Source organism: Acomys russatus, chromosome 6, assembly GCF_903995435.1.
Source record: "Acomys russatus chromosome 6, mAcoRus1.1, whole genome shotgun sequence".
Classification (NCBI taxonomy): Eukaryota; Metazoa; Chordata; class Mammalia; order Rodentia; family Muridae; genus Acomys; species Acomys russatus.
In genome coordinates, this window is record NC_067142.1 from 38,856,713 (window position 1) to 38,873,073 (window position 16,361).

Genomic DNA, 16,361 nt, shown 5'->3' on the forward strand with positions numbered 1-16,361 from the left:
ATGCCAGGGCATATTATCCCACCTTCACCACACAGACTTCAGTTTGCAGTGTGTAGAATAAACACAAGCATCATAGATGCTCTTAGAGAGAGAACTTTGTTATAGGAGAGTTGGAAATGGTTGATATATTTTAAGGCTTTCTAAGATCTGAAAGGAGAGTGTCATATGATAACAGAAATAATATTTTTATAACTTAGTCATATCTTCACAAGTATTTGCATTTACATTTCAGTCACACTGAAATTTACAACTAACAGCCTGACTTATCTTATGGTAACCAACAAACATTTACAGATTACATTAATAATTATAAACAATGTAAATTTGGACTCACACTTTTTTATTAATTAATCATATTACATCTCGATTGTTAGCCCTTCCCTTGTTTCCTCCTATTCCTCCATCCCTCCCACTTCCCCCCTTCTCCCCTCCCCTATGTCTGTGACTGAGGGAGACCCCCTCCCCCTATATATGCTCTTAGAGTATCGAGTTTCTTCTTGGTAACTTGCTGTCCTTCCTCTGAGTGCTGCCAGGCCTCTAGACTCACATTATTTAAAACTAATGACATTTTGGAATCATATTATTTAAGACTAGGTATTCCCCAAAACACTACTAAATTCATAATTATATAGAAACAAATATTTCTGCAATGAAAATATTAAATTTCGCAAAAGTGTCAACTTGAGGCACACAGACTTACCAACACATTGAGGAAGCTGGGTCCACTTTCCACTAATACATGAAACTGACCCACGTCCAATCATTGTGAAGGTGTCTGTGCAAGTGAACTGCACTGAATCTCCGTGGTGGTAGGGAGGGACAGAAAACTGGACAGAGCCATGCTCAAGTTCAGGAATGTCTCCACATGTTCTCTCCTCCTCTGTAGATGTTTCACAAAAGTGTATTTATGATCAAGGCATTACATGAGATACAAAACAATGTTTAAGTATTAATGTTTCTAATTACCAACACATATCGGCAAGGATGTCCACTTCCCATCAACACACTCTATCTTATTGGGTCCCTTCAGTAGAAATCTAGGTTTGCAATCAAATTCCACCACCTCACCATGGCTGTATTCTATTTTCTCTGTTCCCTTAATATCCCCATTGAGTAGTTCAGGATGTTGACCACATGATCTTACTTGACCTATTGCAGAAATATGTGTAAATAAATGAAAGCATCCATCTTAAGTCTCAAACTCTAGCAAATAGAGAAATAAAAAAATTATTCACCATATCACTTTTTATAATACTTTTCTAAATAAACAGTATGTACTTTAGATTCACATTTCATGATTGTAATATATCTATTGAAATAGAATTGCAAATCTACTGAAGGCAGAATATTTGGTAAACTTGATACCTTGAGGATACGTGCAAATCATTCAGCACATTAACCGGCAACAGTTTATCAAACAATTATCAGCATTGTAGCAAGCATCTGTTTTAATTTGTTTAATACCTGCTATTGAATTAATTACAGTCTGCATTCATACTGTTTGGACACACTCTATGCAATGTGAGGGAAGACTTATGCTATGAAAATGCCAGCATTAGTGGCAATGTAGACAAAATGCAAGAAGTCTCTCCAGCCTCAGTCTCTCAGTCATCATGTCTGCATGCATAAACACATTAATACCACATTTTAAGAAACAAATTAACTTGAGAATGATCTCGTAAATAAGTGACTGTATTAGCCACACAAACCATATCCTTCATGGATATCTATTTATCTGAATATGTTTTAGGCTATAGACATACTGAAGACTAGGAAATAATAGGAGAAGAAAAATAAACTTCTGATTCTCACTCATCAAATTTAACACAGATACAGACCGGCACATGTTGGGAAACTAGGGGACCATCCAAAGTGGTAGCATTGCGCTGAATCTGGTCCAACTCTGTGTCCCTTTTGGCAAGAGAATTCCAACAAATCTCCAACTTTATATTTTTCTTGCTTGGGGTTAACATTTAAGTCTTGTTCTAGTCTGGGAATGCTGCATTCTCTTTCTTGAAAAGTAAGATAGTTAGAATACACAGTTAATCAGAGAATTATGTGTGTCAATAACCCTCTTCCTTATGAAAATGCTGCATATTAATTCGATATAGCTCATAAATCACTATGGGAGTCTCTGAGAAATGTAAAATTTTGCAATATATTATTTATAAAATTGATTAATAAAATGAACTTACTTTTTTTAGGCTCTGATTTGCTGCAGAGAATTATTAATGTTAAAGTCATAACCACTATCTAACAATACAAAATTGTTTCTTGCATATGTGAAATCAGTGCCATACAATATCTAAATCTCATATTAAAAATCCTTTCAGTTTAATATAATGTGAAAGTAAATCACATAAAATCATTTCTAATATCTGAAGTTAGGAAAATATAATTAGTAGATTTTAAACTTTGAAAAAATTAAGAAACATGTGTAAAACTTTTATATCACTCTAAATTATTTTGTTGTACTTCTAGCTCTAATTACTAACCAGTTCTCAATTATTCTTACTGAAATGAAGAATGTATAACATTCTCTATTGTAATAATTTTTTCTTTAGTTATTGATATTGTTGAGTGTTACCAAAAATAAATTAGTAAGTAAATAAATACATAACATTTTTCTGTCTTGAAACCACCCTTCTTTCTAATTTATTAATTAAAAGTTGCAATTCTTAATTAGGGACATTCGTAAAAGATAAATGATACTTTTAAAACTTAAAAGATGGGAGCACAAGGCATCAGGTTGGGGTAAAGGGACAGAGTATTGGAAGAGATGACTGGAACTGGTAACCTTTTGGGGGCAACACAGAAATCTAGTGCAATGGAAACTCCAGGTAATCTATCTCTGCGGGTGACCCTAGCAAAGAGTTCTAGCAATGTGGACATCTTCTGTAACCAGGCAAGTCTTCCAGTGGAAGGACTGGGACATCAACTCAACCTCAAAACCTTTGACCTACTGTTTGTCTTGCATGCAAGATGTGGCTTCAGAATTTGTGGGAGTGGGCAACTAATGGATGTACAGTTAAGCCTCATGCCATGAAATGGAGCTGATGCCTGATACTGTACGAATACCAGCAATCAAAAGCTGGATAGCCTAGAGACCTAGGATAGAACCAAATGTGACCAGAAAGTATCATGAAATGATTCCTAATATTACTCTGCTATACTTATAGACTGTACCCTAGCATAATCATCATCAGAGGCTAGACCCAGCAACTGATGGGAGCACATGCAGAGACCCACAGCCAAACATTAGGCAGAGATCAGGCAATTCCCCATAAGAGGGAAAGAAAGGACTGTAGGACACCACGAGAAAACACACAGAATTTACTAAGCATGACTCATAAAAGCTCAACAGAGACTGAAGCAACAATCGGGGATCTTGTATGGGCGTGACCTAGGCCGACTACATATGTTATGGTGATGTAGCGTAGTGTTCTTGTGGAACTCCTGTGAGAGCAGAGGTTTTTTTTCTGACTCTTTTGTGTGCTTTTGGGACTCTTTTTCTCCTACTAGGTCACCTTGTCCAGACTTAATATGAGGGGATGTGCTGGTCTTTTCACAACTTGATATGGCGTGATTGGTTGATTTCTCTGGGAGGCTTGCCCTTTTCTGATGGGAAAATGAAGAGAAGTGGATCTGGGAGACAGGAAGAAGTAGGGAAAGGAACTAGAGGAGAGGAGGGTGGGCAAACTGAAATGGGGTAGAATGTATGAAAGAATAAAAAACCCCACAAGTGTTAGTGAATGATCAGCAACATATTTGAAATAGATGTTATAAAACTAGTATATGTGAAAGGAAGAAAGGAAGAAAGGAAGAAAGAAAGGAAGAAAGAAAGAAAGGAAGAAAGGAAGAAAGAAAGGAAGAAAGGAAGAAAGGAAGAAAGAAAGGAAGAAAGAAAGAAAGGAAGAAAGGAAGGAAGAAAGAAAGGAAGAAAGGAAGAAAGAAAGGAAGAAAGGAAGAAAGAAAGGAAGAAAGAAAGAAAGGAAGGGAAGAAGGAAGGAAGAAAGAAAAGAAAGTAAGAAAGAAGGAAGAAAAGAAAGAAAAGGAGGCAGAAAAGGAAGGAAGAAAAGAAAAGAAAGGAAGTAAGAAGGAAGTAAAGGAAAGGAAGAAAGGAAGGAAGAAAGGAAGAAAGAAAGGAAGAAAGAAGAAAGAAAGGAAGAAAAAGAAAGACGAACGGAAAAAAGAGAAAGGAAGGAAGAAAAGAAAGAGAAGAAAGCAAGGAAGAAAGAGAAGAAAGAAGAAAGAAAGGAAGGAAGAGAAGAAAGAAGAAGAAAGGAAGGAAGAAAGAAGGAAGAAGGAAGCGAAAGAGAGAAAGAAGAGAAGAACGAAGAAGAAAGACAGAAAGAAAGAAAGAAAGAAAGAAGAGAAAGAAGGAAGAAAGAAAGAGAAGAAAGAAAGAAAGAAAGAAAGAAAAGAAAGGAAGAGAAGAAAGGAAGAAAGAAAGGAAGAAAGAAAGAAAGGAAGAAAGAAGAAGGAAGAAAGGAAGAAAGAAAGAAAGGAAGAAAGAAAGGAAGAAAGAAAGAAAGGAAGAAAGGAAGGAAGGAAGAAAGAAAGAAAGAAAGAAAGGAAGAAAGGAAGAAAGAAAGAAAGAAAGAAAGAAAGGAAGAAAGGAAGGAAGGAAGGAAGAAAGAAAGAAAGAAAGAAAGAAAGAAAGGAAGAAAGAAAAGAAAGGAAGGAAGGAAGAAAGAAAGGAAGAAAGGAAGGAAGAAAGGAAGGAAGAAAGGAAGGAAGAAAGGAAGAAAGAAAGGAAGAAAGAAAGAAAGAAAGAAAGGAAGGAAGAAAGGAAGAAAGAAAGGAAGAAAGGAAGAAAGAAAGGAAGAAAGGAAGGAAGAAAGGAAGAAAGAAAGGAAGAAAAGGAAGAAAGAAAGGAAGAAAGAAAGGAAGAAAGAAAGAAAGGAAGGAAGAAAGGAAGAAAGGAAGGAAGAAAGAAAGAAAGGAAGGAAGGAAGGAAGAAAGAAAGAAAGAAAAGAAAGAAGAACAGAAAGAAAGAGAAAGAAAGAAAGGAAGAAAGGAAAGAAAGAAAGAAAGAAAGAAAAGAAAGGAAGAAAGGAAGAAAGAAAGAAAGAAAGAAAGAAAGGAAAGGAAGAAAGAAAGGAAAGGAAGAAAGAAAGAAAGAAAGAAAACTTGCATTGGGGCTACCAATGGAAGTCAGAGAAATGGCACATGCTAAGTATGTGAGACTCTAGAAGAATACATTCCCAATTATTTCTTTGTTTTAAAATTGAGCTTTAGATTAACTGGAAAAATTCATCTTGAGCAAGACTCAATGCAATTTTTCCATAATACAATTACTTTGGGGATGTGATGACCAGGCCTACTTGATAGACCTGTAGTATTGCCTTCCCAGGAATGAACAGCACTATCCTACTCATTAGGGCACTCAGAAATGTGTAATAATTTACACAGGTCCACAGTGGTGGCTAAAGAAACATAAGATGGAACCAGGTATCCATTAAGGGCTGTAGAACTTTGCCCTGGAATGCCCGTAAGATTCTAGGAGCCTTAAGGTAAGATAATAATAATGTAGAAAATTTTAATCTAGCAACATGGCTGCTCTGGAAAGGGATCATCTGAAAAGACCTAGGTCTATATGATCCAACTGGGATGCAGACAGGCCATACACTTTTAGTCCCATTGGCTGTAATACAGACATGCCCTTAAAATACACCTTTAATCTTAAACAAATGAAAGTATAGTTAGTTTATTGAAGGAAACAGCCATATTTGGAAATGACCTCTAGTTGAGGGACAGACTAGGTGATGAATCAGAGAAAAATTTGAAAGAATGAGTCAGAGATAGGATATGACCACCTCTCATGAGAACAGCACAAAATAAAAAAAAAAGAAGCTATTTAAGAATAGCACAGGGAGAGAGAGGGGGAGGGAGAGAGACACACACACACACACACACACAGAGAGAGAGAGAGAGAGAGAGAGAGAGAGAGAGAGAGAGAGAGAGACAGAGAGAGAGACAGAGACAAAGAGAGAGAGACAGAGAGAAGAAGAGAGAGTCAGAGAGAAGGAGAGTCAGAGAGAGACAGATAGACAAACAGAGACACAGACACACACACACACACAAAGAGAGAGAGAGAGAGAGAGAGAGAGAGAGAGAGAGAGAGAGAGAGAGAGAGAGAGAGAGAGAGAGAGAGAGAGAGTCAATCAGATCATTCAGCAAGGCAACAGAGGCAGCTGAAGCCGGAGAATAATAAGAAGGAACCAGATTATTATAAAGGGCCAGTGTTAGTTTGAGACCAAGTGGAGCAATTCAGTGAGGAGCCATGGGAAGATAGATTGGAATAGGAGTTCTGCCAAGCACAGCTGACTTGACCTAGCCAGCCAGAGTTCAGAAAAGAAGTAGAAAGTGTGAGCTTATTCAGCAGTAAGTCTCCAAGACAACATTTACATTTGGTGATTAAGTTAGTTTTACAGAAGTGGATAATGAGAGCCTAGCCTGGTTACAGAAGATGGCCTGTTCAGGTTTTATATCCTCCATTATCAGAAGTCGCCTCTAGGATTAATTACTCTCATTGGTTTCAGGAAGTTTCTATTGCACTCGGTTTCCACATAGTCCTCTAAATTCCCACCTCTTCCAGTCATCCCTTCCTGAACTCACTCCATCCTTCTCTCTGTCCTTCAACTGATCTCTCTGTTTTCATCCCTACCTGCCTTAGTCCATTCACAATTTTTTTTCTACTTCCCATTCCCAGGGAGATCCATGCATCCCTCCCAGAGCCTTCCTTCTTACTTAGCCTCTCTGGGTCTGTGGATTGTAGCATCACTATCCTTGACTTCACAACTAATATTTACACTAGGTGAGTATATATCATGATTGCCTTACTGGGTCTGTGATGCCTCACTCAGGATTTTTTTTTTCTGGTTCTGTCATTTGCCTGCAAATTTCATGGTGACATTTGTTCTAACAACTGAGTAATATGTCACTGTGTAAATATACCACATTTTAAAATGCAGTCTTCTGCTGGGGTGTAGTGTGTGAAAGTATGTCTTTGTATATTCAAGTGTTGATGAGCCCTGAGGACTAGCCAGGGTTTTTGGTATTGCTGTTCTTATGCCCCATCACTTGCCTCTTATTTTATAAAAACAAATGTTCAACTTCCTCACTTGCTGATTGGTTTAATAAAGATCTCATAGCCAATATCTATGCAGGAAGGGGAAGGCATAAAATCCAGGCAGAGAAAGAGTTTCTGTGTGAAGAAGGAAACAGGAAGATTCCCCAGCAGGATATGGAGGAGGTTGGACATATTAGAGGGAGGGGGAGAGAGGGGGGGAGGGAGGGAGCAGATCATGGGACTAGATGTGGATTAGAATAGTCAGGTTAATTTAAGTTAAACGAGCTAGCTGGGAGGTAGCTAAGGCCTAAGCTGTAACAAAAATTAATGTCTTTGTGTCATTATTCAAACACTGGCAGGTCCCCCAAAAAGTCCAACAATATTCTTCAGTTGAGGAAATCTAGGTTATTTTCAGTTTTGCCTATTATGAATAAAGCTGCTAGGGACATAACTGAGTAAACATCTTGTGATATGAGGGAACATCTTTTGGTTATATGGCCAAGAGTGGTATAGCTGGGTCATGAGTTAAATTGATTTCCAATTTTGTGGGGAACCATCATATTGAATAATAGAAATCGTGACTGTGTATGTTTATACATATATATATATATATATATCACAATGAAGGAACACTCCCCTGCTCCTCATCCTCACCAGAGTGAGCTGTCACTGGTGTTATTGATCTTAGTCATTCTGACTGTTGTAAGATGGAATCTCAAAGTAGTGTTGATTTTCATTTCCCTAATGGCTAAGGGTGGTGTACATTTCTGTAAGTATTTCTCAGCCACTTAAGATTCCACTATTGAGAATTCTCTATTTAGAGTTGTACATCATTTTTAATTGGATTTTTATTTTTATTTTTTTTTTTAGTTCATAGGTATTTAGGTTCTTGAGTTCTCTACATATTTTGAATATTATCCCTCTATTAGATGTGCAGTTTGTGAAAATCTATCCCCAACCCAGCCACAAAACCTTCAAACCACAATCTATGCTGCCTGTAAAATGTGCTGGGGCAATGGCGGGTCAGAGCTTGTGTGAGTGAGCAACCAAGGCCTGATCTAACGTGAGGCCCGATTTAGGAGATGGAGCCAATGTCTGACACTGTACAGATGGCCAAGAGCTGGAAGCTGGATGGCACAGAGACATGGGATAGAACCAAACACAACTTGCATGAAAAAAGTCAATGAAATGATTTCTAACGGTATTTTGCCATATTTATAGAGTAGTGCTTAGCCCGATCATCATCAAAAAGCCTTGGTCAGCAAACTGAACAGGTCACATGCAAAGAACAACAGACAAACTTTAGGCAGAGCATGAAGAGCCCCACAAAAGAGGGGGAGGAAGGATTGGAGAAGCCAGAGGAGTTGAAGAAACCAAGAGAATTTGGCCCACAGAATCAACTAAGGAGGGCTCATAGGAGCTGTAGAGACAGAAGCTGCAATCACGGATCCTGAATGGGTCTCTGCTAGACCCCTTTTGTATGCACTGCTGTCACTTAGCTTGGGCAACTTTTAGAATCCTAACAATGGGAATGGGAGTGTCTCTGACTCCTTTGTCTTTCCTTGAGACCCTTACCCCAGCTACTTGGCTGCTTTAATATGAGGGTTTGTGCCTAGTGTTGTTGCAGCTGGTTATGCAATGTTTGGTTCATTTCCCTGAAAGGCCTGCTCCTCACTAAAGGGGAAGGGAGAAGCAGTGGATCTGGTGGAGAAGAGAGCAGGTACTGGGAAGAGTGGAGGGAAGGAAGGCTCTGGTTGGGACGTATTGTAAGAAAGAAGAATAAGGGAAAAGAAAAGAAAAATGATAGGCTAATGGTATTAAAATTAAAATTTGATTTTTGCTTTTGTAAAACTTGCTTATCTCTGTGGGACATGGATGAAGTGGTCTTTTTATTACTATACAATGAGAAAGAGATACGGCTGAGGGGAGCAAGACTCTCTTCTTGCCCAGAGGCATATTCCATAGACAACTATAAAGCACACCTTTTGATATCCACCTTTATAAACACTCCCTTTATGCCCCATTGTTTTTTTTTTAATCCTCCATTTTTATGGAATTCTATTTTGCTTAAGATTGCCATTTTTCTGCTAACGATAAGAATAAATTAATTTAATTTGAATTTGAATTGAATCGAAATGTGTGGTGAGTGTTGAGATAAGCCTTTTGGAGGCCCATAGAGAACGGGGAGTGGCCCCTGAGGCTCCTTGAAAGATCTTGATCCACTGCACAGTGTTGATCTACTAGGGACTTCTAGCACACTAGTGACCGTGCATTCTATTGTAATATTGTATTGTAGAAAGCCCTGATGTAATAATTTTGAACTGCTTATACTTAGAGATAATTAATGATCGCCATTTGTTTAGTTTGATTTTTTTTTTTTTTTAATTTGGAGGTCCTTGTTTCTGTTTATTTATTTGTTTATGATAGATCTTCTGTGGGGGACCCGTGCCAAATTCTGCCATGTCAGAAATCCTGTGCTTAGGCTGTATGCTGTGACCTTTACCTCACCATGAGGTCTTGTGTTCTAGGCTCTCCTTGGACTATTTACCTTTGAAAGAAGTAGAGAAGTCTCAACTTGGAACCACCCAGAGGATCTAGGAAGTTCTTACAAGGAACTATTCACAGAACTAGGAAGTTCTACAGATGCGATTTAGGCTATTGCATTCTTGCCCGGGTCTAGAGTGAGTGAGATAAGCATAGATCCTATTGACCTTGCCCTATATATGTTCCTGCTAGTCGGCAATAAAGTGAATCTTTATCAGAAATGTGCTTGCGTCTCTGTATCCTACTTTCAATCCCTACTCCCTCTTTCAGGTGAACCCTGATTCGATTTTTTCCACGGGCTGGGACTCGACAATCTTTCTGTAGGGTAAAAGGTCTGAGCCCACTTCTGGCCTCAAAACCTTCCAAAACCCACCAATCTCTAACCTGAAAACACACTGATACTGAACATGAAAACTCACTAATCCGAGTTTATCTGGCAATGTCGTCAATCTCCACCCTCAACATTTCCATCATGGGAAACTCCTCCATCCTAAAAAACCTATATAAACATGCCTCCCGCTCAACTGTCTGCTTCATCTTGACCCAAGCAGAGACAGCCACCCTCTTACTGTAAGACCCTGGAGGCATGCAAGTGACCAAGCCCTACCTCTAGACTACTGGCTCTTTTATCTCTAGCTCCTTGCAATACAGGTGGCCAAGTTCCACTCCAGAGAAAAGAGAGCCCAAGAATAATCCACAAAACCATGAACCCCTGAGCTTGTCCAAGAATGGGCCACAGAAGTCCACCAAATTCTAAGCTCAAAATCTCACTAATCAAGAGCTTTGTGCCAGGATCAGAGAAAAAAAAAAAAAATCCCAGAAATCCCAAGTAACCCTGGAAAGCTCTGCTCACTCACGCACCAAGAAACCCTATATGAATCCTGCCTACCTCTGAGTTCTTTGCTGCTTCTCTCCAAAGCAGAGACAGCCACTCTCTTGTGTCTTTGCAAATAAAGCTCTTAGTGAGGTCTGTTGCACAGTGTGACTTTGTGGTTTTCCTTGGCTCCCTGCTGCCAGGATATCTTTCCCTTCAGAGCTGTCCCACTTGCACTGGGGAAGCCTTCCCGCTAAGGCCTGCAATACCTCCATTGGGCAAGCACTGCTCCTTAGAGCTGCAACACTTGCAATTCCTATGTAAGCCAGACTGGTACGGAATTCAGGAACCTCATGCTTCTACCTCCCAAGTGCCAGAATTATAGGGTATGCCACCTTGCCAGGTGCAGACATCTTTGATGAATTACATTTGAGTGGACCCTTGATGCTGCAAATCAAACTTCTCGGTGTTTGCTACTAGTCTTTAAAAAAATAAAATAAAATTGCTATTCTACTTGTCCTTCATTCTTTCCATCACACTGTTCAAGTTTTCATGACCTTGTATCATATTTCAAATCATAATTTTAATAATGGAAACCCAGTCTAAATAATTAAAAGCTTGATTTGATCATAATAAAACAATTATATTCTAATCAGAGATACACACAAAGGAATAATTAATTTAATATGTTTTTTGTTTGCTTTTGGAAGCAGGGGCTCATTATGTAGCCAAACATGTCCTCATACTTAAAATCTCTTGTTCCATGGTCCTAATTGCTTCAATCATAATCATGTGCCATCTACCACAGATGAGTGTGTTATTTTAAAAATCAGATTATCAGGCCAGTGATATGGCTCAGTCAATGAGAGTGCTGACATTCAAGCCAGGAGACCTGAGTTCAATCCCTGGGAACCATATGATTAAAAGGAAGTGCTGACTCTCACAGGTTCTCTTACATCTACATGTGTAATATGGTACACACACCTCTATAAACACACACATATACATATTCACATAGAGGATAAATAAATGTAGTAAAATAATGAAAATAAATATAATCTTTAGCATTCAAAAGAATCCTTTTTCTTAGGTTACATTAAATCAGAAGGTAGATTCTAGGGCATTCAATTTTTTAACACCACAAATATTCATTTTTATTTTTTTAAAAAAAGTACAGAGAAAATAGTACTCACCATAACATGAGGGTATATCTGACCATCCATTATCAGTACATGTTATGGAGCCTTTGGTATGCTTATCTCTGTTTTCATATCCAACATGGCATTCATATTTTAATTCATCATTGAGTTTAAACCATGTGTTATTATTTTTAGTCCCAGCATTCTCAAACACAGGCATATCACAAGACTCTAATGTAAAATAAAATAGAATATTTCATTTCTAATGTGTTAATGGACAATCTGAGTGATTCCCATTAAACAAAAGTCATTATAGTTTAATATATGATGAATTTAAAAAATATATAAAAAACAACATAAGACTGACAATATATTATTTTCCTGAAATAATTGTTAAAATGAGATACTTTTTATATAGCATTTATCTCCTTTCTTAGGCTTTTCTAATATTTTATTATAGAAAAGTTCTTCAGCACAAGTTTTCTTATATTTATCACATACTACAAGTAAACAGACAAGTACAGATGCATACATATTTTTAAAGAAGTATAAAAGCATTTTGTGAATTAATGCTCCATATAGTAGTTAAAATGATTCATAAAATATAGCAAAGTATATCAGCTGAATTTACATTTATTCTATTACATCAATGGTTTTCTCTTTAACAACAGGAATATCCAATAAAGACTCATTAATTGTAATTTAATATAAATGAATATTACATGGGAATAATTTTAATTGCTTTTTCTTTAACTAGATCTTGTAAAGGCACACTAGATGAAAAATTAAAACTAAGGAATTAGTGAGTATCTTAAATTTCTTATTGTTTAAAGTATATTGATTAGTTCTTGAGAAATATGACTGTCTAACTTTTCTGATAAATATGATAAGATGGACTAGTTATTATTCTTGTAAAAAAAAAAAAAAAACCTTCATCAACTATAGGTCCTAAAGCAAAGAAAACTTTCAAAACAGTGAAATTTTCTGCTACCTGGACATATTTTTTTTTTTAATTTCCAATATCAAAGTATTTGAGAATAGCTTCTAAGGGGAGGACATTCTGAGATGACCTTCACTCATAGAGTCACGTACATATTACAAGGTTATCCTATACTCATGGAATTAAAAATGTACACATATCTTCATGAGGAACTTTACCTCTACATCTAGGAGCATAGGACTTTGTTAACAAGATAGGACACCTTAAAAATGCAGCTAGTCAAAGATTCCTTCACTAGATTGGAAACTACAGGATTTTTTATATCATTGAAAAGGGAAATGAACACATATCTACAATGCAGAAATGAGCCAAATGGAAAAAAGGTATTGGTGTATTGGTCTCCAAGTTTAAAGCTCACTTTTCAAATAAAATAGCATCAGCCACATACAAGGAGAATAAAACAAAAGTCTTATGAATCACCACTGTAATGCCAGCAATATAATGAAATACTCACTAATGCATGTTGGTTGAACTGACCATCCATTTTGTAGGCAAGTAATTGTTCCTGATGTTTCTCCATTTGCTGTTACATAGCCCTGTTTACATCTATACAGTGTTTTTCTGTTTAGAGCGTATGTTGGATCACCTTCAGAAAAAAATCCATTCTCAATTTCAATATCTGATGTTGAACATGTCTCTAAAAAAGAAGAGAAATGAAAATATGAGCACATGCATATTGGATTAAGGATTTACAATATTAAAAACATAATAAAAATAGCCATTAGTCTTTTGTACGAGATCTGAAATAACTGAATTCATTCACATGACAAGAAAAAAAAAACCCACAAACAAGCAAAGAAACAAAAACAAACCCTCATAGGTTTAAAGACACGTAACTGTAGTCTTCTGGGAATTTTTTCTAACAAAGTAACATTTAAAATACTGATAATTTGTTGTAAAATGTGTAATGTTCTTATCTAAATAAATCCATAATGCTACAAATTGTCAGAAATCTGAACAATATTTTTTTCACTAAGTAGTAAATATAAAGGTAAACTCAACTGGAAAAGAACAAAAAATTAAAATTCAATAATTAATTTTACTTTGTGGATTTGGAAAAGAAACTAAATACTAGAACAAACAAAAATTTTCAAAATGTAAAAATATGAACTGAGTGAAAGCAGAAGCCAAACAAAGAAGTAGTGACGAGGTCATTATTTTTGTTCAGATATATAATAAAATTGTAGCACAAAGGAAATAAAAATAGAGTGCCAGACACAAAGAGGAAGCAGCAATATATAGTTGAAAATTACCAATACCATGTTTTGATAAACAAAGAACCCTAGACTAGAACTACAGAGTAGCAAGAGTTTAATGAGTTTCATTATTGAACCAGCTTTAAATAGGGGGTAATTTTCCAGAAGACAGCAAAATGAAGACCAAACCAGAAAAGAAGAAAAAAAGATATTTTACTGAGTTTAATGGAAAAAAAAAACAAAAACAAAAAACAAAAACAAAAAAAACCACTGTGTTCAAAAAGATTAGAGTCATTGGGCCTGAGCCATAGAAAAGCACTGAAGAGAAAAATATAGAGTAGAACTCTGCAGATCTCAGCAGCCTCCCTTTAGCTTCTTGGGCCAAATGTCAGCACACTATAAGACATTCTGATTCAGGGGAACATGAGAAGAAAAACTACTCCAAATAGTAAGATCAAAGGTTCCCAGGACACCAATTCAAGATATCCAAACTGGAAGATGGGGAAGATTCTCTTGATCCTCCTAATTCTTTAGAAAGTCTAAGCAGTCTCAACTTTCAGCACAAACAATAGAAACAACCAAAATAAACCAGGAAAATTTTAGACATGATGTCAAAAGAACAGATCAAAGGCTTCTTCAGCATTGCTCCCTGAGATGCCAACACAAAATATCACCACACTAAGGTCGTGGAACAGCTGGTTTTCCAGAGTCTATGTATGTGATTGTAGAACATGTAGTTGTGTAAATCTAACAAATATCTAATATTTATCCAGTAAATTAATACTGCCAAGGATGAAAAACAAGTGAATATCTTCCCAGCTGTACAACTGGACCTAAGTTTCAAACAGTAAGAGGGAATTTGTGCCTGGTACTTTAAATCTATGCAACTACCTAAAGAAGAAATGATTACTGCTTTGATAAAACGGTACAATTTTTAATGACATTATAAATACTTATTCTGATGTACACAGATACCTACTGTTCCCACTGCTCTTCAATGAAACTTGGTTTTGCAGCATGTGGAGATCATGACAAAAATCCACAACTTGTTAAAATGCAGAGAACAATTGACTGTATGTTGACAGTCAGTTCCAGTTAATTCATATACAAAACAATCTCTACACCTAAAGCTTGGGTAATTATCATTTAATAAGGAACAGAAAGATTTTGACGACCAAAAATGTTAGGTGTCTCCTATGGGACACTGAATTCTATATATGACAGGCAAACACCGTCCATGAAATCTCATGGTTGTCTAAATGAGTTCACCAAATGCCAGTTGACATACCAATGCATATGGAGGCATTCTCACAATCACTACCCCTACATGAAGACCAATAGGTAATCAATGTATGCTGGGAGAAGAAAATCAATCTTCGCTAAGTTATCCAATCGCACATGATCAGGACTAAAACATGTATCTTCAAGCTTAGTGGTTTGTGTGTGTGTGTGTGTGTGTGTGTGTGTGTGTGTGTGTGTGTGTGTGTGTGCGTGCGTGCGTGCGTGCGTGCGCGCGCGCGCGCTGAATAATCATAGTTTAAAAAGTGGCGAAAATTTTGAGAAGGGAAGAAAGAAGAGGAGTAGGTGGTAGCAGAAAGATGATAAAATGTTGTACTCATGTATGAGAGATGCATTTTCAGAAAATTAGCACATCTCTCAACTGTCACCAGAGAAGCAGCTATCTGAAGTAGAGTTCGTTTTAAACAAATACCCACAAGCGATTAACATGTAAAAGAATAAGAGAATAAATATGGAGCCGTACATGGGTTATCTTTACTACATCTCCTACTAGAGTTGTAGGCACTGTGCAGAAGAAAGGGCAGGAAGAGTAGAAGAGTTGGGAGAGACACATAAATACTAGGAAGGAGAAATTTCCAGATACAGCAGGGAAGATCTATGTATGACTTCAGAGTGGTTGTGACAGCGTACTCAAGGCCTGTCCAAGTACAAACTAGACCCGTACCAGCATGGCAGTGTGGGTGCGCAAAGAGTCCCATTCCCAGCAGCTGTGGTAAAAGTGGAATCAGTTTTCTTCATGGATATGCTCCTGGTGAGCCAGTCATTCTCCAATGTAATGCCACATATGGAAGAATATAAATACATCACAAATTGGGCATCATGGATTGATTCAAGAAAAAAAAAAAAAAAAAAGAAAAGAGGACAGAAAGTTGTGTGGATATTAAAAGCAGTGTATACCTTGGAGTAGTTAGGAATGAGTGAATAGAATAAAAAAACATTGATGAAAAAATTCAAAGAACTATAAAAAGAGGAAATTCTAAAAATTAAAATTATTTTTAAGTGTCCTAAATAATCAAAATAATTTACAAATATTTACTCTCGCATCGTAGAGTGCTAAAAATATAGTTTCTAGAAATAATATTAGAAACTCATAAGACATGTCATGCAAAATATATGCACAAATTTGATAAATTGTATCCTGGATATGTAAAATGTTATAAATAAATTATAAAAGAAAATAATTAATTTAAAAAAGAATTTCAGGTGATTTCTATTATTAGTCCACTGGGAAGATAAAATATAAATATAATGACCCACTTTTCTGCTGACGTGTTTCAAATCTAAAACCTGACCT

General features: G+C 36.7%; 1 protein-coding gene across 1 annotated transcript in view; it reads right to left on the bottom strand.

The window, feature by feature from the left end:
- Positions 1–16,361, bottom strand: part of LOC127191078 (complement factor H-like) — a 147,537-nt gene that overhangs the window by 70,069 nt on the left and 61,107 nt on the right. The window contains exons 10-11 of the mRNA XM_051148318.1: positions 13,027–13,209; positions 11,627–11,803 (exon numbers count right to left, since the gene is read on the bottom strand). Coding sequence (XP_051004275.1) covers positions 11,627–11,803; positions 13,027–13,209 — 360 coding nt within the window. The remainder of the gene's footprint in view (positions 1–11,626; positions 11,804–13,026; positions 13,210–16,361) is intronic.